The following is a 24,207-nucleotide window of genomic DNA, read 5'->3' as shown; positions in this document are numbered from 1 at the left end:
AACATTTTCCAGAAAATTATCAACAACAAACGCCATTTTATTTAATATTAGAGTTACACTTACAAGCTTATTTGTCCTTTTAAAATAGCAATTATTCTCATCAACTGAGAGACGATGACCTGTCGATGTACACCATAACATTATACATTTTTCTGTTTTGTCATCAAATTTATTTATTTATTTATTTATTGCTCATGTACATATGTTAGCAGTACATCTAAAAATTTTCAAATTACGTATTAATGTTTGGTTTTCCACCATACCAAATTTCAAATGGATCATTCCAACTTTCTGTGGGTCCTCTATTTATTATAAAGGCTGTAGTTCGTATTGCTTCCCTCCAAAAGTTTTTTATCTACACCTGAATCTTTCAACATAGCCCTTGCTCCCTCCACAAGTGCCTTATTCATCCTCTCAGCTTTACCATTTTGTTGCGGAGTACAGGCAGCCGTGTAATCTAGAATAATCAAAAAAACTGCTGAAATTCTTTGGATATATTTTTACCACCGTTATCACATATAAATTTCGAAATTCTAGTATTAAACTCGGCTTGAGTAATTTTCAAATATTCTTTAAAATAACCAAGTACTTCAGACTTTTTCTGAATTGAACAGACTACTGTTAAATTAGAAAAATCATCAATGAAAGTGACAAAATAAGTTGAACCATGATACGCAGCTGGTATGATTGATCCGCGCACATCAGAACGAACAATTTCTAGTATTCTAGATTTGGTAACACAGACGTCAACCAGGTTGTATGTTGTATTGTTGAATTTTGTTCAACAAAATCAACAATAAAACACACGATCAAAAAATTTGCTTTTTCCTGTAACATAGAGTCGTTGACGGGTATTCCTTTGTTTTTCGTGATTTAAACTACCAAATTAACGCTTGATCAACATTTTGCTGTTGCGATTTTAGAAGCCTCTTTTGTTTCAAAACATCTAAATTTAACGATTTCTTAATCCAGTACTTTTTTGAAAATAATTGAGATTATCGAATGACTACAAAGTGCTTTGTGAGAGAACTTGGATTCTTCATTTTCTAATCTACATATCATTGCACCTTTATCTTCAATTGTAAATGTATTGTGACAAGGTTTAGATGTCATTTTAGAAGAATGAATGCTGATAGTAATCTTTTTTCAAAAAAGAAAAATAACAGCATACATAAGTACTATATGTTGAAACAGAAAATAGTTTGTGAATTGTTCCATACCAAACTCTTCAACAATATGAAATTTGACAGTGGGGTAGAAAATAAATTTATATTGACTTCTAGACTCTAGTCATCCCTAAAAATAAGAAAAACATTCCTAAAACATGTTTTATTCTATTATTTGTTAAAACGATAGTATTTAATAAAAGAAATTGATTAAATTCAAACATTTTTTCATGTGATCAGGAACAGACGATACACCAATCAACTGCGAGTGACGTCACTAAATAAAAAAAACGGCCAATTAACGCCATTTCACTTCGTTTTGGCTATCAGTGCACCAGTAATTTTTTTGCGATTACAAAATATTTATTATAAAGTTGGAAAAGTGAATAAAAAAATTTATATTTACATCGAAGTGATCTGAAAAATATAAATTGAAGTTGTATTTGATAAAGTGCCTGGATCTCTTATAACACTTAGCTCCCTCATTTAATGTTCTAGGCATGTGATTACAATAAAGTATTAGTACACTGAGGCACTATACACCACTCAAAAGTTTTAAAAGACATTTTATAACACAAAAGCTGTTTTCATACTTTGTGTCAAATATCCTTTTCAAGAGTCTAAAAAACATTCAAGAAAGTGGGATTTTAAAATTTCAAATTATATTTTTGGTTTTTATCATGAAAAGACAACTAACAGTGTATATAGTTTGTTTATTTACATCAGAATTCAAATTTCATACTAACATGATAAACTATAAAAAATATATATAATATTCAACAGGATATAAATTATTGATTAAGCGGATTTTCTGGAGACTTCTGCCATTCCTTAAAGATCATTTGTTTCAACTGAGATAATCGTAACGTGGAATTTTCTTCTTTTAATTCACTAAGTCTTTTTTCTTCATAAGCTAAATAAGCTGCTTTCATTCGTTTTTCAGGATGTTTGTCAATGTCATCTTTATTGCTGAAATATAAATACTATTTTATTTCGTGCATATGATTTTCAAAAACCAAACATGTTTGTTAACAATACTATAATGTTTATACTAATAATGGGCATTAATCAATCTGTCTGATTTTTAAAGGATAGTTTATATAGTTAATAGGATAATATACCAGAGCAGAGATATAGCTTCATCCACAGTTCTTGCCTCTTCTCCATCTATTACAAGCCTATTAACATTTTCAACTAAAGGTGCTTCAAGATGTGTCTCAATTTTATTTTCTGAGTTTTCAGTTTTAGATTTTACTGCAGCTGTTCTGGCATTGATTTGGGCTCTTGTTACTTTTACAGCAGGTGGTGGTTTTGAAGATTTTTTAGCTATTTCATTTGTTTCCTTCTCTAATAAAGCTTTTGCCTCAGCTTTTTTCTTTAAAGTTTCTTGCCTTTTCTTTTCTTCAGCTTCCTAACAACATAAATTAACAGTGGAAATATATTCTATGAAGAAATACATTATATCCATAACATAACAAACTTTTAAACTATGAATAATAAACCTACAATATATTGGATATGAGAGAAATATGGATTATTTAAAATACTAATGATACAGAAATATTAAGCAAAAGTGTATGAAAATGTTGAAATTATCAGATTGGAAATTGTACTTTAGAAAAAAAAACAGAAATTCAGATTTGTAGGACAAAACAAGAATATAAAGTAAAATTCAGACAAATGAAAACAATTATTTAAAAATCCTGGTTAACAATACTCCAATTGCCATGTAGTGCCTATTATCCTTATTTAAAACAAAAATCCTTTATCAATAGATTTCTGATAATAGAATCCTAGCCTCCCAAAATATAATTGGTAACAAAATATGGCGACTTAAAGATGTCTTACCCACAAAATAATTAGGTACATAATATGCTCTACATTTCCAGTAATAGATATTAGTAGTTCACAAAGTTTTCAGTTGTAGAATTCTTCTATACTGCTCAACAAATAAAAACCATCATGGGAACTACTCAGTCTAAGTAAGAATATTCAAGATTTCAATAAAACTTTTTTATATTAAAGGTGTGATTGTTATTTGTTATAAAATAATATAATTGAACTTAACATTACCTTTTTCTGTTGCTTCTTTTGTATTTGCTTATCATCATCTTTCCAATATGCATCCTCTATTTCCTTCTGTTTTTTAGAAATTGCTTCTTCTTTAGCTTGTTTTTTTCGTTCTCTGGCAACTACAGCCTTTGTATTATCTGTGGCGAACTTTTTGGGCATTATGTATAAATATAAATAAATGATAGAACTAAAAAATAAATAACACTTGTAGATAATTTCTTAACTTGACTATTGTAGAAAATGTATACCTAATATAAATAATCTGTAATGACAAGTAGCACTATAAGCTGTCGCCCAAACTTTATTATATTCCAGGAAATTATATAGAATATTGTAGCTATTTGTAAGAGTACGTCTACCAAAATTTTATTCTACTTCACTCAACTAACCGATAGGAAATTATCAGTCAAATCTGTCAGATACATTGCTCCTGTCAAAGCACTAGCATACAATATTATTAGTAGTCTAGTAGTGCTTAGGCAGTTTGCGGGTGAAGAAAGAAGAATTACGTCAAGTCAGATATGAATTAAACAACAAAATACACAGTACATAACAAATGTGTGACGAACAATGGCACCGCCCAGAAGAAAAGAATATGAAATAATTGTAACATTGCTAATAATTTTTTTGAGTGACATTGTGGGGCTAGGACAATATGATCACTATACAAGTTATTCTAGTGGATATCCACCAAATGTACAAAATCCATATAATGAATATGGCCCACGATTACCATACAATCCCAATAATCCTTTCGATAATAGAGTTACTTATGTATATAAAGGTAGAAGGTATGGACAAAACTATAATACAAATTATTATAATCAAGGTAGACCTGGCGACCCCAGAATTAAAGGACAGGATGAAAGATTTACCTATGACAGGGTAAGTTTATTAAATAGATAATGCATATTCAGTAATTAAAAATGACCCTATTAAAATAATGAATATTTTAATTGGAGTAATTCAGATGAAATCATATTTTTTATTAATCCAATCTCATGAATCACATAACTTAATCATCTATATGTGTATTAGATTAATTTTTTAAAAACTAAATACAATTAATCTAATTGTAGTTTAAAAAATTAAATGAAATTTATCTTGTATCTAAATCATTAATGTTCACTTCTTATACTTTTTCAACATGTGAGATGTAGGTAGATAAGCTAATTTCACATATTTATTATATTGATTATTAGGAATCAATTATCTATGGTATTCAAAATTATTGGTTAGCATCCAAAAGCATATCTTTTGGAAATTAAAAGCAACTTCTTTGATCCATATAATTTTTTTGAATAAAAGAACACAATCTCAAATTTAGTAATATTGCTATTGATCTTTTTAATCTAACTCATTTATTTGTCAAAACTGTTTTTTAGCCCTCCATTAACCATCATCTAGTTATCTGCAAAATAAAAGAATGAAACTTCTGAACTCAAACTCTTTCAAAGACATCATATCTCCAACTTTATTTTTAGCGAAAAGTCATTGCATATTTTTAAATGGATCTGTATGACTAAAGCAATAAGTTTGTAACATTTCCACCCTTCCTCCATAATTAAATTTTGAAACTTGTTAAGAAATATTAATCCATGCATTTTATTTCTTACATCTAGAATTTTGTGTATTAGATTTTTTTCAAATTTTAATTGTATGATTAGGACAACAGAATGTGATTAAAGCCATTGTATTTTCCTGCAGGCGGGAAATGCCGAACCTATTTTGCCTGGTATATTAGGAAGTTGGAGAGAAGATTTGCAAGGCAAAGCAAGGGAACAAACTAGAGAACAACCTCGAGATGTTTTTGTTGAAACAAGTCATGGTACTGTACAAGGTTTTCAAGTATATCTTTTTGACAATCCAGACCCAGAATCATTGTATAGACCTGGAGCTGAGTTTATTGAAAGACAACAAGGCATAGTTAGTACTTTCCTTGGAATACCGTATGCTCAACCACCTGTTCTTGAAGGAAGGTTTAAGGTAAAAATACTTCTTTTATTATAGTATTGTTAATGTCAGTACAAATATTCAAATCAAGTTTTTTATCCCATACTCAAGTACTTGAAACCATTTACAATCAATTAGTATTAAATTATATTGTTATTATATTATATTGTTGTATAAAAATTTTAAATGTCTTAGACCTGTTGATATGTTTATGTTTCTAATTGTTCTCGATTTTAGGTCCCTTTTGTTTCAAAATTTTATGTATCTTCTAAAAATTATTAGAAAACTAATTTTGAAACAGAAGAGACCTAAAATCAAGAACTTTAGAAACATAAAAATTTGAAATTTGATACAACATAATGTTCGTCAGCTGTGGTTAAGAGCCATTCTATGATTGCATAGGTTCCAGTAATAAATGATTATTTTAAGCATCTGAAATCTTTTGTACCAGCTCTTGAATTGATCATATATATTCTTTAATCTAAATTTATAATTGTTGAAAGTTGAGTTGGCCACAAGTAAAACCCAATGTAGAATACAAGTAGTATTGATATTGCGATAATAAATTAGTTGTCATGTTTTGAAGCCACTAGTTTTCTTCTCATTTTTGCTTAAATAAAACAACTATGCTTGCCAGATGTCTAAATCAAAAACTCATGTCTACTCACTGATACTCTCATATAAATTGGACAGAATTGAATTAACCACAACCCTTGATAAAATAGAAGTAGACTACGGTAACTAGGGCAGAGGTACAAATAAGTTATTTTATGAATAAGTATGATTTTAAATGCATCCATCACTTTTAGTTTTCGTTTTTAGCCTCCAAGACTTCATAGGGGATGGCAAATAATGCAAGCTGTTGATTTTGGCCCAGCATGTCCTCAACCTATTAAATATACTGGAGTTAATTTTGGAATAAGAGATGTGGATGAGGACTGCTTATACCTTAATGTTTTCACTCCAGATATAGTAAGCTTTTACCAAAGATATTATATATGATAACATAACTAATTGTGATATGTTTCTTTGTAGACTAAAGGAACTGGACATAAATATCCAGTGATGTTTTACATTCATGGAGGTGACTTTATAAAGGGAGCTTCTAACACATTTCCGGGTCACATATTAGCCACTTTTTATAAAGTAGTTGTTGTAACAATCAATTACCGTTTAGGTGCCTTAGGTTTCCTTAGTACAGGAGACGTTAACTCACCAGGAAACTATGGAATACTTGACCAAGCCATGGCATTAAGATGGATATATGATAATGCTGGCAGCTTTAATGGAGACAGAAACAGTATTACTTTGTTTGGGCCTGGTGCTGGTGCTGCATCTGCTGGATTGCTCATGGTTGCACCTCAAACCAGACATATTGTAACCCAAGTAATTGCTCAAGTAAGTTTACCAATAATTGATATATAGCCAATTTTTAACGTTGTAAATGATACTAATGATTTTGCTAATAAGATTCATAAACTCAGACTCAGAAAAAGTTTCACATAAGTATATAGAGGATAATTTATGTGCATGTAATTATGAGAAAAAATTGTTATATTTTTGTATTGAAATTATTTACGTTAGTAATAAAAAGTAATATTTTTAGAGTGGATCAGCTGTAGCAGACTGGGCAATGATTTTTGACAAATATAGAGCCCAAAATACGAGTAGAGTTTTTGGGCGTCAAATTGGATGTAGTATAGAATCATCATGGAAACTAGTAAATTGTCTAAAAAATTCTAGAAGTGCCTATGAAATAGGGAATGCAGAATTTCCACCAGAAGTGGGTCTGTTTCCTTGGGCGCCTGTGATAGAAATGAATGTATCTATGCCTTTTTATGAAGGTTGGTATGAAAAAGACTGGCACTTTATAACTGAAAGTGTTGAAACTTTAATTAAAAAGAGGGCTTTCAATCAAGGTTTACGATATATGTCAAGTGTTACTCTACAGGAAGCAGCAGGATTCATTAGTAAGTTTTTATTGATTTTTAACAATATCTCTAACCATGGCTTTATTCGAAGAGTATACTGCAATAACAAAAAATAGCACAATCAAAAATTCTATTTTCCTTCTCAATTTGATTTATTTGGTTTTCAAACTTTGAAGATTTTATAATGGTTCATATTATTAGCAATCAGTTGCTTATTAGACATTGTTGCAGTGGTATATTGGCTAATTAATTACATAAAAAGTCTGTATCAAAAGCAAAACACAGTGGTGTCATGTCTATTAATCTAGGTATACTACATAGAAAAAAAATAATCATATATTGACAGACCCAGAAACTGGTATGCAATTGATCTGTGAGATTGATGTAGTCTTATCTAAGCAATCATATTTTATTGGTGTGCTATAATATATGTAGCAGCTACTGTGTGGCAATCATGGCTTGAGCGTTTTGAGGCGGCAGTTGGTCGAAATATTTGATAAGTTCGCTTTTCTTGTTTCAGTCTAAGTTGGCTTTATATATATATATATATATATACATATATATATATATATATATATATATATATATATATATATATATATATATATATATCATAACTGAGGTTTTTAGTTATTTTGTTAATTATTATGTCAAATTTTAATATATGAACAAAATGGTGAAATAATTGTGGCTGTAGACCATTTTCAAGATTCACATTCTTCCTAAATAGCGCTACAGATCAAGTGTCATAATTTATTTTGAAATATTCAATTCAATATTTAACACAATTTATTCTTATTTAAGCTTCAAATAAAACATTGGAACCAAATTTTATTGTAACACAAGAATTTTTTGATCTAAAAGTGAAAGAACTGGTTTTGCGATATAATTATACACTTAATCCCTATGGAATATTTGATGCAATAAAATATATGTATACATATTGGCCTGATCCTACTAATGTTACACACATTCGCAATGAATACATACAAGTAAGTATATAAATTTGAGGTTTTATTTAGTTTTCAAACTAAATTTTATATTTTAACTAGAGGTGAAAATCAGAACCAAGATTTTGTACAACTCAAAATCATTTGACTTGTTTTTTGGAACCATACAATATATAATTTTAGTCTGTTCAATTTAGTAATAATTATTAATTTTATAAAATCGCTATTGAACAATGCCAAACTAAGTTGGATCGTTTATTAAACACACTACTTATTCATTTGTATTGTTTCAGCTCCTTTCTGACTTCTTATATACAGCTCCTAATGATAAAATTGTAAAATTGCTAATTGATCAAAACGTACCAGTTTACATGTATGTTTTAAACACCACAATAGAATCATTTAATTTGGAAGAATGGAGGAAAGTACCACATAATATTGAACATTATCTTCTATGTGGAGCACCATTTTTAGATGTGGAAATGTTACCAGCTAATGAAAGATTTGTTAGAAATCAGTGGACAAGAAATGACAGAAACATGAGTCACTTTTTCATGAAAGCATACAGCGACTTTGCAAGATATGGAAATCCTTCCCACACACAAATATTAGGATTACATTTTGAAGAGTCAAAGCATGGGCAACTTAAATATCTTAATTTGAATACTACCTATAATTCATCAATAATGTGGAATTTTAGACAAACTGAAACTGCTTTTTGGTCCCAGTACATCCCAACTTTAGTTGGACACCTCATACCTACTTATCCACCTACTACAGAAGTAAGTCTTTAGTATAAACATTTATTGAATTGCTTCAATAAATTTTCAGTTATGCTAAAAATTCATAGCTTTCTCAAGTTAAATTTACTTATCTACAAGCTACCTTTATGCATGGTTATTACATTTTTTATATTCTCGATTTTTTGACATTAGTGTAAAAATATCTATTGTTTTTCTGTTATTCTTTATGAGTGTTTTCAAACTTCATATCAGGTGATTAATTACAGTACCCTGTTGAAATTATATTGTTTTTTAGTTTTGGTGGGAACCAAGAGCACCTTTACAAATAGCATTTTGGAGTATTTCTGGAATATGTCTGCTACTTATTGTACTTCTAGTAATTTGCTGTATGCTATGGAGGAACGCAAAGAGGTAAGAAAGGTAATGGAAACTTTTTTAACTACTGGTAGCATGGTAGTGTAGAAGGTTTCCTGGTCTTTCAACATAAGCTTTCATCAGTAGAATACAGTAGTTTATGCAAAACTTTCTCTAGTATAAACTTTCTTCAATTTTATGTATTAGTAAATGTCATTTAAGTTTTATAGTTGTATTTTGACAAAAAAGAGCTAATAAATTATCTATTTCTTATTGGGAGTAATTTTATGATAACAAATCAATGTAGTTTATAAATCATGGCATTTTTCAAATAAAACATAGAGATATCAGAGATATAATAAAGTTTGAGGGTAAATGTGAACTAACTACTTAACAAAATTAATGCTTATTTAAACTGTAATAATATTGTGGCCTGTTGAGGTGTTTTTCATGTTCAGAACCAGCAATTTCAATCTACATAGTCCATAGGTATGTACACTACTGTACAAAATTATGGAAATCTGTTTTAAAATGTAACAAAAAATTGTCGACTATTTGCTGTTAAAAGCAAGAGTAACAATTGATTACTCAATACAAGAAGTATAATACCGTGTTTATCAAACTTAAACAATCCCAATTTTAATGAAATATATGATTTTTGGTTATTCTGATAGATAGTTATTGATTTGACTTTTTATAGTAATACTTATATATTGTTAGATAAAAATCAGTGTAAGATCATTACTTTATTAATTAGCATAAATAAAATGTAATGTTTTTATTAGTAAATATATTGAGGTACTTTGTTTTCCTTCCATTTCATAAATGTCAATTGTTTGTAATAATTAAGAGAATAGTAAAGTCCACAGACGGTTGATCCTAACTTTTGCACCTTGAATATAATTATGACATTGAGAATTGATTAATAATTGTTCTCTGTTTCAAAAGCCTTTGGTTATTAGTTTATAACATTAATTTTACTATTGAATTTATCTATTTAGCAATATAAGTTTCAGCAACATTACATTACTAAAAAATAGTTCACTATAACCTTAAGACTAAATAGCTCTCGCTATATGTTTAATTTAACAGGGACAAGTGAGAAATTACCACTTGTACCCATTTCCAAAAAATCTAGTTAAGTTTTTTAATTCAAGAATGCCAATAAGATTGGTCCTACTAGAAAATCCTTATTAGAATTTAGAAACGAATGTGAAAAATATTAGCATTCCCATTCTACTATGGTTTGCTCATATATCTGTCCACTACATTAAAAATCGATTTTATTCAGTGTTCTAATTGTCATGCGATACTCAAGGTGAGGATAACCAAGACTCAGAAATTACCAAACATCATCTATTTACGTTTTCTCATAATGTTAGAATCACTTAATAACATTGTAGATGTATTTTATTGAGTCAAAATTACATATATGTCAGTCTATATTTGCAAAATGTGCATTAACGCATTGTAACAATTTTTTTATAATGATAATTATATTTATGCCAATAAATCTTACATTTAATATTTTATCTATTTAGATCAATATTAATTCCTAGATCATTAGACAATTTTATTACATTTATATAGATATTAATTTTTTGTATAATTTTTATCATCATCATATTTCTTTCCAGATCATCAGACAGATATTACAATCCTTATCTTTATCCAGCAGATACTGATACAGATAACGAAGGAATTGAAAACAACCGTAGAACTGAAGACAATGAATATATTGAAAAATATGGTTCTCGCTTGGTACCTCCACTCTCTAATAGTGCTACCTCATTTCATAGCATGTCTATGAAAGAAATGCAAGGTTTTGTAAATAAAAATGCAAATGGTGAAACCCATCAACATAAAAAAGGCACGCCAGTTGTACCACCCAAATTTAATAAATCACGAGAATTACCATTGGGTGTTCCTCAGACAGATGTTTAATATAGAAAATAAGTCTGTTATGCATATCATAACACAGAAGTATGATACTTACTTGTGTTTATAGAAACATGTTTTGTTATAAGATTTATGTACAAATTATTTTTAATCTGATATGACTGCCAGAGTATGGGCTAGATAAATAATGAATACAAAACTTTTTTTAATTAAATTGCAACATATTTATGTATTAAAGAATTATATGAGGTATGGGTTTTGTTGAACAAAACATTTAAGACAATCATTTTCTTTATTTGAACAAAACGCCAAGGAAAATCAGACTGATATGTGCAATGTGATATACTGAATAGTCTACCCCAATATTGACAGCTCATGTTAATTGTTGAACAAGATATATTTTGGGACTCCATTTTCTATGTGTTTTGATATAAAAACACTTTTGGCGAACCACTAAGTGTTCAATATAATCAATTCCTAATGAAAAGAAAATTAAATAAATTTATAATGCAAATATTTGATCGTTTATGTTGAATGAATTTTTATGGTAATACTGAACATAATACATATAAAACTACAGATATGATAAATTCAATAGAATATGCAATATACACTTATGTCATTGCTAAAATTTTTGTACCCTGTAACAAGCGATTCAATGATGTTTCGACATTTTTAACTAGAACTTGTTTGAGTATCTCTGTAACAGACAATATCCATCTTAGTCTAATAAAACAAGTATAAATTTGTACTTTAATGTATATTCAGCTCTTATGAGCATGTTTTCATATTTTAAATAGTTGAGGTATCTTGTATTTAGTTATTGTTTAGTTTGGCTTTACTGAGTGTACTCCATTCTACGAATTTTTGTATTTATGTACACGAATTCATCGAAGCAAGAATTTGAATGTTCTTTTGCTTTAATCAGTACGACAAATCAATAACTTATTGTTAGCAAATTTTTAGGTGTTTTTAGTACTGAACATACTTTACTTTTACTACACCAACACTTCTCTTACTGACTATCTGACGTTCTTTTGCATTTTGATACCCAAGTTACTTTTTTGAAACATGTGGTAAATTAAAATTACCAATTATAGCAAACTTTCTACGCCGATGCACTCTCTTTCAAACGAAAAATTCTACTTTATACAGAAAATCTCAAGTTCAATTCTCATATAAGAAAATATAACATGGATTTTGAGAAATAAGTTCTTTATTTGTATTTAAACTCTTCCACAGAATTTCAATAATTTGAAATTATTATTGGATATATTTTTTAACAATTTTATATTACATATTATGTTTTATAGCATACTTGATAATTGAAATTTTCCTTTCCGTCCATATTTTAAATGCTTCTAAAATCGCACTCCAACCCAAACCATTAGTCTCCTTAATTTATTTCCCTCACAATCTTTACAGCTAATTTTGTAAATATTTTCAAGTTTTGTTGAATATATAAACTAACATTAAACCTATCATTTAGATAAGATTTTCCAATCATTTTGAATAAGCGAGATTAGGAGGTACTAGAATAAATTTCTTCTGTTTTTCGTTTAGATATTGGAAAAAAGTAGTCTCACAAAGATTTCATTAATTAGTCAACATTTTACCATTATTCTAACATAATCATTTAAAACGGCTATGTGCTCATTTAAATTATTTTCATTCTTTTATCTTCCATGTTAAGTAGGAAATTAATAAGGAAATTGCAACTGACCATTTTAGCTGGAAAAATAGAAAAAATCAACTTGAATGTACCTGTATGTAGCAGTGTTTATTCTAAATTAAACTCTGATTTGTTTCTAAGTACTATTGTATCTAAAAATGGTAACTAATCATTTTTATTTTACCTTTAGTCTTTGAAGTTTTCGAATCGCTGTTAGTGTAGTCATAGTTATCAGAATGTTTAGTATGAATATCACTAATGGCTCCTGAACTTTGTAAACTTAGTATTTTTTAGTAACGTTAGGTTGTATATCAGTTAATATTGTTATGTATGTATATATATCAACTATTTTTGAGTTATGTAAAAACTGATAACTTGAGTGTTCAACGTTTGGAAAATACATAAAAATGCAAAAATATTCATATTCTAAGTAAATCATATGAAATAATATATTTCTTTCTAAAGGCTAATGACGATGTGATATTAACAATAGTATAACTTAAATAATAAATATCTTGTACTTTACATCACTCAAACAATTAGCAATACAAGAAACGGCATAAACTGATATTTAAAATCTATAATACTTGTTTCAGAAGTAACTATGGATGTTACCTACATAAAAAATTTTGAATGCTTTTTGAATCACTATTTTTCAAACGTCAATTTTATTCTGTTACTAGTTTATTTTTATGAAATTGAATACGACCGTTGTATTATATACCCTATTACAAGTATATATAGTATGACTAATTGCAATGTTGAGAATTGTTCATTATTATCAAATCATAAATTAGAAGTTATTCCATTCAAAGGTTTCATATACATTTTACAAATTTCACAAATTCTATGTAATCAATTTGTTTATACTTTCCTTACACTATTATAAGAATTTGATTCCTTAGTGATTATCACATCTCGAAGATACATCACTTTATCATGGGCACTATTTCATCTTCTGGAAAAGCAGGTATCCGTCTCATAAGAACTTATAGTTACTACCATTAACCTATACTGACCTTACTTTATATTCTCATTATCTACAAGAGGTTTAGTTAATTATACGAATCCTATATAAATTCCCATGGTATGAAGGATGTATGATTGGTCACATAAAATTTGATATTATTACTATCATACAAAGCCTTTTTCATTTGCTATGTCATGACTTTCTCAATGTCAGAAATGTTATAAAAACTTTTCAGCACATTTTTTTATCTTCAGGAAGAATGACTAGTCACATGATGTTAAATCTGTTGAGTAAGGCGGATTTAGAAAGACTGGTAGACTTTAAATGGCCAGAAATCCGTGAATTGGACCATTTTGAGATTCCTTCTGCACATCATTTTACAAACTATCCAATCCCCTTTTCCAATAGAAAATGACCTGTTTAAACGAACAGTCTGCCCTTTTGACCAACGTGATCTTCTTTGATGCTGCTCTAAAAATTCATTACGCCAATTTTTTTATTACACCTATTTATATATTTAATACAGTTACTTGCAGACGATTATCAGAATCGTAGTGATTTCATGATTATCGGTTTCCATACTCTATCCCATTCCTGTGTAGTATTTAAACTTGGAACTTCCAAGTTACATTTCAATATTATCTGTGATGTCTTTCGTATTATTTCTACAAAGCAGGTTATTCTTTTTTGTATTTTTTACATTTTTATAAAAATTGTAATGTAAATATGAAATTTTTAATAAATAATATATTTAAATATTAGTATATCTATTACAAAAATCCATTACACCTCTAAGTAACTGAATTAAACAATTAAATATTATACAAATTGCTTTAATTGTATGAATATTGCTATGTATGTCATAATAAATGAAAATTGAATTAGCTTAGGAAGAAAACTGATAATAAAAAATACATGCTTTAAATAAAAAAGTGGGAATTACGTTTATTAAGTATAGAATAAACGTAACAGATCACGTTGATTGAAATAATGAAGAAATCTACAAGGAAAAATAAAAAGCTTGAAGAAAACTGTGAATTAAAATCAGTTTCTGGTCAGAGAGGTGATAAAACAGATTATATCATAAGCAATCAAGAGAAAACTAAAATAAAACAATGTTCATATAGATTAAACGGTGGAGATGATGAAATAAAATATTTGAAAGATGTCCAGTAACTATGAGAAATTAGAATAGAAGGTATAAATACTGTACTATATAAATACAAGTAATATTGTGAAAGAGAGTATGGAATGTGATCTAGAAGTAATATAAAAGAGGAGATTCGGGAGCAAATGCTGGTTAGGAATCTGAACGAAGCAAAAATTCATACAGAATAAGGCAAGTGAAGTAAAAATAGAACAGGGAAACATAGAAAATTGTAATAAATATGATCTACGAAATTTCTACACACAAAGGGCTCCTAACTAGAGTATAATAAAAATATGATGAAGGAAAGTAGGGCAAATAGGCTGTATTAAAAATAGAATTTATAGATGGTAAAGAAATACTATAAAATGAAATACGAAGAAGTTGTAAATTTGGAATAGGACAAATATTAAAAGTTCTGGAAGACAAAACGTGAGGAGAAAAGTTGATCGAATACGTTCATCTTTTAACAAAGCTCCAGGTTCAATTCCTAAAAATAGTTGACTAACACGAAATCAATTGCTAAAACAGAATTAGTGCGACAAAACAATGTTGTCGCATCGTTATGATAAATATTGTATTTCCATTAAATTAATTCATTACGATATCAATGAAACAGAAAATCTGCTCAGAAAAAAATCATCAAAGGAATAGCATGGATATTGTCCTATAAATGTGGCTTTCAGAAGTGCATTAACAATAAATTTCCACTGTAACTCGAAATACCATATACAGAATACAAATAAAAAGGTGTAAGTAGAAATTTGAAAATATTATAAATGTGGCATTAATAGAAACAAATAACTTTCCATGTTTGCCAGAATATGGAAGAGTTTCAATAAAAAAATGATTTCAGAAAAAAGCTTTTTTAACGAAATTCTGTTGGCTCTCATGTGTTGACCCCAAACTTTATTTTGTATCCAAAATTGTTCATATTTTGTAATTTTTAAATTAGTATCAAAAATTCTAACCTCATTCTTGTCAGAGAATAGAGACAGTACAGAAACGGATGAAGAATACAAGTTGAGTGAAATAATTACAGAAGACGAGTATGGCCGCAAATTTTAAGAATTAGAGGAATTCAAGAAAAAAATTGTGATAAATCGCTCTACAAGTTCAATAAATCCAAACTTCTAGGAAAAAATAATTTGACATTGAACAAAATATTCATTTTTATAAAACAGTAACAATGTACACAGCAGTAATTAGATTTGGCAAAGCCCTTGTTTAGTTCTAATGCTGCAAAGACAGATATAACAGGGAAATTTAGTGTAACCACTTTTTCTATTGAGAAGAATGCTCACAATTTTTAAATCGACACAAATTTGCCGCTTATGATCATTGTGTTTTATTTTGTTCAATACCAGCGAAATATTCTTCTTGTAACTTTGTACTGTGAGCAATAGGTACAATAGTATTTATTTCCATTATGTAATAGAATACATTTTAGACTACATTTTGAGCTGTCAATGAATAAATGCCAGTCGTTTGGTTCGTAGAGTTCGTACTCTTTCACGCCCATTTTTTTCAACAAGTTTTGATATCTGACCAAAAGGTAGTACCGTTTTCTTTGGAAAAATAACGCCGTTATTCTTTATCTAATGATTTTAGTGCCTAAGGAAAGCAAATTTGTTTCTTCTAGTCTTGATGCTAACAAATCTGAAGCTTGTTTAAAAAAATTTAAATCTCTAAAAGATCATCTAACTCATTTTGGAACAAGCATTTTGACTCATCTGGCATACCTCCAAAATCAACAACATTTTGTGATGAACTTGATCTGTATTTATCTTGTTCTAATGGTTCAGATATATTTTAAGGCTCCCAAGAGTCAGGCGTGCGCTGAACTGGACGTTGAATACAGCTATATAGTATATATATACATGTACTTGGATAATGCAATTTGATTCGAATTTGTATTTAAACCGTTTTTACGTTCATGCTATAAAAATAATAGTCTTAAAGATTATTTCGTTGCTCTGGTCAAATAGTCGGTGTTCCAAAATTAAAGGCAGTTCTTTGACCATTTTTCCATAATCTTAAATATTGGAAATACGATTTACAAACAAAATTGTGAGCCCAGGTTTTCTCATTTTTATCCAAGAACATCACAAAATATTAAAAAGGTAGGTATTTTTTACCAACTCTGATATTTCTACAATATTCAATTATACATTTTCGCATATAGCAAAAATTCTGGATTGTTCAAACTTCTCTGTAAACTACCCATGATACAAAAATTTTAGATGACAGTTAAATATGCCTGTTATTAATTTATACGCATAAATTATAGAAATCAAAGACAAAGTAACAAGTCATAAGTGAGCATGCAACAGACAAAAAGTTAAATTTTGTAGAATGAAATTTGTATTTGATGAACAAACCACAATATAAGTATTTAATATATGGAACAAACACATGAAAGAAATAAAGCGTTTAAAAAATATATGACAAATGACAAGAGACAAAGTTATTGCTAAGTTCGACTTGTAATTTGATGTAATGTAAATAATATTGAGAAGTTTAAGTAAAAAACAAGCCTATTTCACTAATAAGTGATTTTAGATACATGTTCTATCTTGAAGTCCCAGGCCGTTATGAATTACGTACATATCTTCTAGAAAACGTAAAAATAGGTTACTATTAATAAAACCCTAATATAGACTGAATTGCTTTTGTTAATAAACTCACTTGTTTGGGACTGTTAATAGTAAGTTTGATTCCTTGTCTGTAATTTCTTTTCTAATTAAATATATTTAAGGTTGACGTGGAATACAATGTGACCAGTATATATCCTCAAAATGGAACAGCCATGACTAATTATTGAAAATTTATCAACTTAATTAAAATATCACTAGAAACGAAATGGCGGAATCGGTTCTTACTGTAAATATAGTATTGGACAGCAAACCCATTTTAGTACCTTTTATAGTTAATCAAACCAATGCAGAAGATGTTTGCATTTACATTTGTAAATCCTTAAATATAGGAAATGTGACTAGGCATCTATATGGCCTTAGGATAACTGGAAAGAATATTTTTTTGATGCCAGCTGCAACGTTTAATGATAAATCTACAACTTTAGATTTTAGAATTAGATTTAAAGTAGCTAATGTACTTAAACTTAGAAAGATAGATATAAATACATATAACTATTATTTCCATCAGGCGAGGAATGATGTTCTAGAAAATAAGATACCAGATATTGTCTATGAAAAATGCAGAAGAGAATTGGTAGGATTGGGGATTACAGACATGTATAGAGTAATGTTAGAAAAGGATATTCCAAGGGAAACAGTAGAAAATGAATACAAAAAATATATTCCAAGAGAAGTAATAAAGCGTCATGCATTCTTTATCAAAAAACCCATTCATGATACTCTTGGTAAATTGCAGAAATCTGTACATGATGCTTCATATGTGAAAGCAGAATATTTAAAACAGCTAGAAATACTAGCTCCAGAATATTTGTCTGAATCATATAAAGCAGTAGTTGATCAAAGCGGCTCTACATGTAATGTAATTATAAAAGTTACACCTCACCATCCTGCAGAACCAGGTGTAAAGTATTGTCTAGATTCCAAAAGAGATGAGTGGCACTTGATTTGTACAATTGAAGATATAATCTTTGTATCTATTAGAGATGATGGTACAACTGAAATAAGTCGTAAGAATGGAATACCTTTTTATTTAAAATTTCACTCACTTCCTGTTTTGCATTCATTTATTAGTATTTTAGATGGATACTACAGACTCACCTGCAAGTGGACTTTTAATATATGTAAAGATGTTTATACACCTTCTTTACAAAAACTATATGCTATGAAATGCCATGGTCCTGTAGGAGGAGAATTTTCTTATGCCAAATTAGAAGAAAAGAGGAATAATAGGCTTGGATGCTTCATTGTAAGAGAAAGTGAATTAAAATATGATGATTATTACATAGATGTCTGTGTTAAAGAAGGATTAAAACCAAAAACGTATAAATTGGAAAAGATTACAAGTAATGAATTTATTTTTGATAATGATTTAAGAAAATATAAAAATTTGCCTCAGCTAATGATGGCTTATCAAGATCCTAATGGTGCCATTTACTTACAAGAATGCTTACCCCCATCTGAGTATGATATCTCACCATTACTTCTTTGTCGAAGTGAAAATTTAGTAGGAGATTCATTAACTGACTCTTCTGCTTTAAATTCACTATCCATGCCAACAACACCTGTTTGTATTAATTGTAAGAATTTACAAGTTTTCAAAGGCCAAGAAAAAGAGGGTACAAGAGGTTTAACATTAGTTTATCGTAGTATGTGGAAAATAGCCAAAGGTAAAAAAATTGAAGTTGCTATGAAGGTACTTAAGCAAGAATATATGGAAAAGTATCTAAAGGAATTCTTATCTCTTGCTGGCCAATGGGCATTTTTAAATTCGACTGCAGTAGTTAGACTGTATGGTATTGCTTTCACTAGTAATGTTTCTCTCGTCTTAGAATATTTTAGATTGGGCCCTCTTGGAAATTATCTAAGAGAAAATAAACAGCATTTGAAACCTGTAGACTTAATCGAGGCAGCTAGTAATATTGCATCTGCTATGTGGTATTTAACTGAAAATGGTATTATTCATGGAAAAATTAGATGCCAAAAAATAATGGTTAGTACTCACGAAGAGAACTCTTTTACTGTAAAACTCACTGATCCAGGAATACACACTGAATATACTTCCTCAGAGGTTCATTGGATACCAGTGGAGTGCTACTCCAATTTGAATTATGCAAAAAGATCAATGGAAGCTGATGTTTGGGCTTTTGCTACAACATTGTGGGAAATTTTTATGTATGGACAAGAAATCAAGTCAACAGACCATAACCAAGCTATGAGATGGTATGCTAGCGGTAAAAGATTGCCACAACCAGTAAGTTGTTCCCATGAAATGTACAGCCTTATGAAAGAATGCTGGGATAACGATCCCCACAAAAGAAAAAAACCACAAGCAATTATGAGAGACATTAACCAAATTTTGTATCAACTATATAATTCTAGAAAAGTTCATTCTTATGCAAAAGTTTTCAAATCTAGTCTACAAAGTACTGAAGGGGCTTCAACTAATAGTCTTTCTTCCCATAGTACTGAGTACACTATAGTTGCTGATGACTTAATTAGTGCTAGTGATGTATGTAGTGATGCGTCTGATAATTGTAGCCTGTCTGGTAGCTTATCCAAGATTCAATTGAATTGTGATGATTTCAAAAGTTACAGTGATGACTCATATTCCTATGACTGGTCAACTTTGTTAACTGGCATAAATATCTCAACTGCATCAACTTCTCTTGATAGTCTAAATTTAATGCAAAGTGTATTTGAATTAGATGGTAACTACAATGTAGTTTTACAAGGAAGAATTGGACAAGGGTTTTATGGAGAAGTATTTAGGGGAACTTTAGAATTTGCTAATGGTCAAAATGGCGAACCTAGAAAAGTAGCAGTGAAGAAATTGAAATCATCTGCCGTCTCCTCGTGTTTACAGGATTTTGAAAGAGAAATAAATATAATGAAATCATTAAATCATCCAAATATAGTACAAATTTTTGGAGTTTTACGAGAGCCAGAAATTTCTCTTGTCATGGAATTTGTACATCATGGCTCACTCCAGTGTTATTTAAAAATTTATAAAGAATCTCTATTAGAAGTTCAACTTTTGAAATATGCTTTGGACATTGCCAAAGGTATGGAATATCTAGGTATAAAAAATATTGTTCACAGAGATTTAGCTACCAGGAATATCCTTGTAGTTGATGAAAACCATGTTAAAATTTCTGATTTTGGCTTAGCACAAGTTATGGGAAATAATGATTATTACATCCTGAGAACCCCCAATAGAGAATTACCAATCAAGTGGTATGCTCCTGAAAGTTTACGAGATGGAAAGTTTTCAGTACGATCAGACGTGTGGTCATATGGTGTTACTCTATGTGAGATGTTTAACTTTGGAGAAGAGCCTATGTTACAAAACCTAGATGAAAATATTGATGCTCCTCATCAACAGATTTTGCTTATGGCATTAGAAAACGGATCACGTTTTCCATGTCCTACCAAATGTCCTTCGGTGGTTTATATTAGAATAATTCATCCTTGTTGGAATGCACATCCACATGAAAGACCATTATTCTCGTCATTAATCATAGACATACAAGATCTGTTGACAAAGTTTTAATAAAGACATACAACTGATTATTGTTAAAATATTTGTTATATAATATAAAAAACAATTTTTCTCGATCAATTGAAGTTTTATAAGGTGTCAAATCTGTATAATTTGAGTAATTTTAGGTAAATTGTAAATTTATGTACATTTGTAAATAAAAACTATGAGATGTATTATATTTAAGTTATTGTTTTTGGGATTTTTTTAGAATCTGTTTGCGTAACAGTATTCAATTTAATACAATTTTTTTTGTGTCGAATAATTTATCCCATAAATCTGCTCAAAATTTTAGTATAAGTAGAGTGAGTATACAAAAGATTTTTATATTCAAATATAATTTCACTTTAAATGTTATCAATATTTTAAAATACTTTAGGTATCATATATTCAATCATTTTTCATATTAAGTTGTGCTTTTTGAGATAGCAAAGTTGTTCATGGCTATATAGGGTTGATTGTTCACTAATACAAACAACTTTAAGTAATGAAACTCAAAGAATATCCAACAAATAATTTTTTATGATACTAAAACAATATTAGTTATGCGTATAAGGATTAATGTTTCATCGAACCATATTGAAATAAGAAATACTATCTTGGCTTTGAATAATTTCCTTTTATATATTGATATATAATTTGAAAATATCTATTATTTCTGGAGTTAGACTCTTTGTTCTTGTAAACATACAATTACCATTTTTACAAGTAATAAAAATGTATTATGTAATGTTATAATTTTAATCCCTAGTGCTGTAATAACTTGTATATGGTTGACACAATTTTCCAAAATTTAAATTGATTATTTTTTTTTGGAAATAGTTTTGTACCAAAATTTTATTTAGTTGTAGAACGTCTATCCTGCATTCCACCAAGTTATATTGTATTTGGATTAACCTGTCCACAACGAAATAATTCTAAAAAATAATAAATTGATAATTTTTCAATAAATAATGGTGAAATTATTTCCAGATCTCTTCAGTTATTGCTTCCATAACTTTTTAATATTAGTTCTACTTATTCTTCAGTCTTGTGACAGTAGAAGATAGCGAGATTGGTTGACTATTGACATCTGTGGATATATTTTCTGTCACTATCGCTATACGAGCACGTAGGATACAAAACAAGTTTTAGGAAATGTTGCTTATATAGCAGATGAGTGTATCAATGGCCATAACATGAAAGATGCATACATTATTTTTTCTTCACCAATTAATATGTAATGTTTAATTAATAATAAAGAACTTCTACAAATAAATTTAAAACTTGTGAACGTAATATATTCTTTGCTTATGTTTATATTACTTAAATAGCACGTTAATCTTTGTTTCATTCATGTTTTCATTTGAATTGAAAATTATCTGGCTGCTTCTTTAAAAGCCTCCTAAATTCATCTGGTAAAAATAATTTTTTAATAATAAATCCTTTTTATTATATACTTTCTGTATCTCCACTCCACAAATTACTTCTTTTTTTACAAGTTTTCCTTGGATTTTGACAGAGAATGGCGGAAAATAACAATATAATCACGGTGAGGGCGGAGGTGTGAGCCGGTGCGTTATCATTGTGAAAAAACACTGTTTCCTCTACCAAATGGGCTGTTTTTTCTTTAACTCGTCGTCGAATCGGCCTAATAATTTAACATAGTACAGCCCTGTGCTCGTTTTGCTCTTCTCCAGTTAGTGAAAATAAATCACACCTTGTGAATTTCAGAAAACAGTCGCCATCATCTTTCCAGCCGACAGGACAGTTTTCGCAATTTTTGAAGCACGTTCACCGAATGAGGCCTACAATTTCGAATGTTCCTTTGCCTCTGGTGTGCAGGAGTGGGTCCTTGTTTATTCGACTGTCAGGAAACGCTGTAGAAACTACTTCGGATTGAGTTTAAACGCGGAATCCACTGCACCGACAGCTTTCTCATACCCAGAATTCCGTGCTTGATATATCCCTCGCAGTCTTTAGGAATTCCTGCAGCCTTTCAGACTTCCACCACTACTACCGGTCCATTGGTAAGACAATTCCAGTATAACGTTAGAGATTACTAACAGAAACGAACCGTAACTCAAACCAGTTCAAAGGTAAACATTACGGTAATGAAACGTGAATCCATTTCTATAACGTTTTTTTCACAAATTATATCTGAAAACTGGTTTTATCTCATTCGGCCAGAAGCCGGATGAAAATAATCCTGCTTCATATTTATAAAAATTCTTAGTGGAGCAAAGATTAAATATGAAACGTGGAGAAAAACTCGTTCAAACATAACGTAAAAGAGAGAAAATCTAAAATTCCCAAATTTGTTGACGTGCTGGATTTTGCCTAGCACCGAACTTTACGTTATACCATACGACAAATTAAAAATCAAAAGAGTGACAAAGTTTAGATTTATTATTTCATTTAATAGCTATGACCTACTGTTTCTCCTAATGCAATGGCTATGACGAGTAAATTTTTCATAATATTTGACGTACACACTCGCATGTGGCAAAAATCACTGTAGAATGTAGTTTAGTTTAGAGAGGTATATTAGTTGTCCAATAACAATTCTTTTAGTTAAAGTAGTGAAGTAAAGTGGACAAGTGTTTCATCTTATATAATGTTCTATTATGCCACTTCCATCGAAAACTTACCTTATATTCAAGATAATCATATCAACAGTTTTCGAATATATCACGTGGTTAAGCTAGGTTACCTATATTAATATGCTGCTTGATTTGTAATATATCTACGAATAAATCGATTGTTTAATTAATTATGTGTATTTATATAAACATAAGCCAGTTCAGTAAGTTTAAGATATAAAATTTAAATAAATATCAATAAACAGTGAAGCACATAACAGAAATACATTTTTCGTGATAATTAGGAAGTAAAAGTTCATAAAAATATTCTGTATTTATAATAGGTTGTCGCTTATGCCATAATTTAATAGTTTTCTGAATTGGTAGTGTATTAAGTTTTCTATTTCTATCACTGAACCAATTTTGTTTCAGAAAGAATCGATGTCAAAAGCCGTTGTATCTGCGGCTGAAAGCTTTAATAAAAGTCGTAGTACCTCGACTCATTGAATTGTTATAAACAGTCTGGTATCAGAGATCCCTTTGCTTCATATTTAATGGATAGGTTGCAGGAGGAATGTTATTTTTAACGGTTA

General features: G+C 29.3%; 3 protein-coding genes across 4 annotated transcripts; 2 read left to right on the top strand and 1 right to left on the bottom strand.

The window, feature by feature from the left end:
- Nucleotides 1-1,859: 1,859 nt before the first annotated feature.
- Nucleotides 1,860-3,643, bottom strand: LOC130891710 (coiled-coil domain-containing protein 124). The gene is made up of 4 exons (XM_057796611.1): nucleotides 3,488-3,643; nucleotides 3,240-3,426; nucleotides 2,288-2,577; nucleotides 1,860-2,135 (listed from the first exon to the last, which is right to left on the bottom strand). Exons 2-4 carry the CDS (start codon nucleotides 3,396-3,398, stop codon nucleotides 1,958-1,960), a joined length of 627 nt encoding a protein of 208 aa, XP_057652594.1. The 5' UTR covers nucleotides 3,399-3,426; nucleotides 3,488-3,643; the 3' UTR covers nucleotides 1,860-1,957.
- A 55-nt stretch (nucleotides 3,644-3,698) lies between these two features.
- LOC130895522 (neuroligin-like protein glit-1) lies at nucleotides 3,699-14,467 on the top strand. 2 transcript variants are annotated; one of them, XM_057802866.1, is made up of 9 exons: nucleotides 3,699-4,124; nucleotides 4,947-5,225; nucleotides 6,015-6,164; nucleotides 6,228-6,590; nucleotides 6,799-7,162; nucleotides 7,928-8,115; nucleotides 8,367-8,855; nucleotides 9,112-9,227; nucleotides 10,808-14,467. In XM_057802866.1, the coding sequence occupies exons 1-9, from the start codon at nucleotides 3,810-3,812 to the stop codon at nucleotides 11,112-11,114; spliced, it is 2,571 nt and encodes an 856-aa protein (XP_057658849.1). In that variant the 5' UTR covers nucleotides 3,699-3,809; the 3' UTR covers nucleotides 11,115-14,467. The 2 variants fall into 2 exon arrangements, with proteins under 2 accessions (XP_057658849.1, XP_057658859.1); XM_057802876.1 differs by having other exon boundaries at nucleotides 3,771-4,124; nucleotides 9,112-9,236; nucleotides 10,808-10,935.
- Nucleotides 14,468-17,293: 2,826 nt separating this feature from the next.
- LOC130895513 (tyrosine-protein kinase hopscotch) lies at nucleotides 17,294-22,007 on the top strand. Its single transcript, XM_057802854.1, has 2 exons — nucleotides 17,294-17,565; nucleotides 17,617-22,007. Exon 2 carries the CDS (start codon nucleotides 17,721-17,723, stop codon nucleotides 21,063-21,065), a length of 3,345 nt encoding a protein of 1,114 aa, XP_057658837.1. The 5' UTR covers nucleotides 17,294-17,565; nucleotides 17,617-17,720; the 3' UTR covers nucleotides 21,066-22,007.
- The last annotated feature ends 2,200 nt before the right edge of the window (nucleotides 22,008-24,207 follow it).

The sequence above is a fragment of the Diorhabda carinulata genome, chromosome 1, assembly GCF_026250575.1.
Source record: "Diorhabda carinulata isolate Delta chromosome 1, icDioCari1.1, whole genome shotgun sequence".
In the NCBI taxonomy this organism is placed as follows: Eukaryota; Metazoa; Arthropoda; class Insecta; order Coleoptera; family Chrysomelidae; genus Diorhabda; species Diorhabda carinulata.
This window is presented reverse-complemented; position numbering and strand designations above follow the sequence as displayed.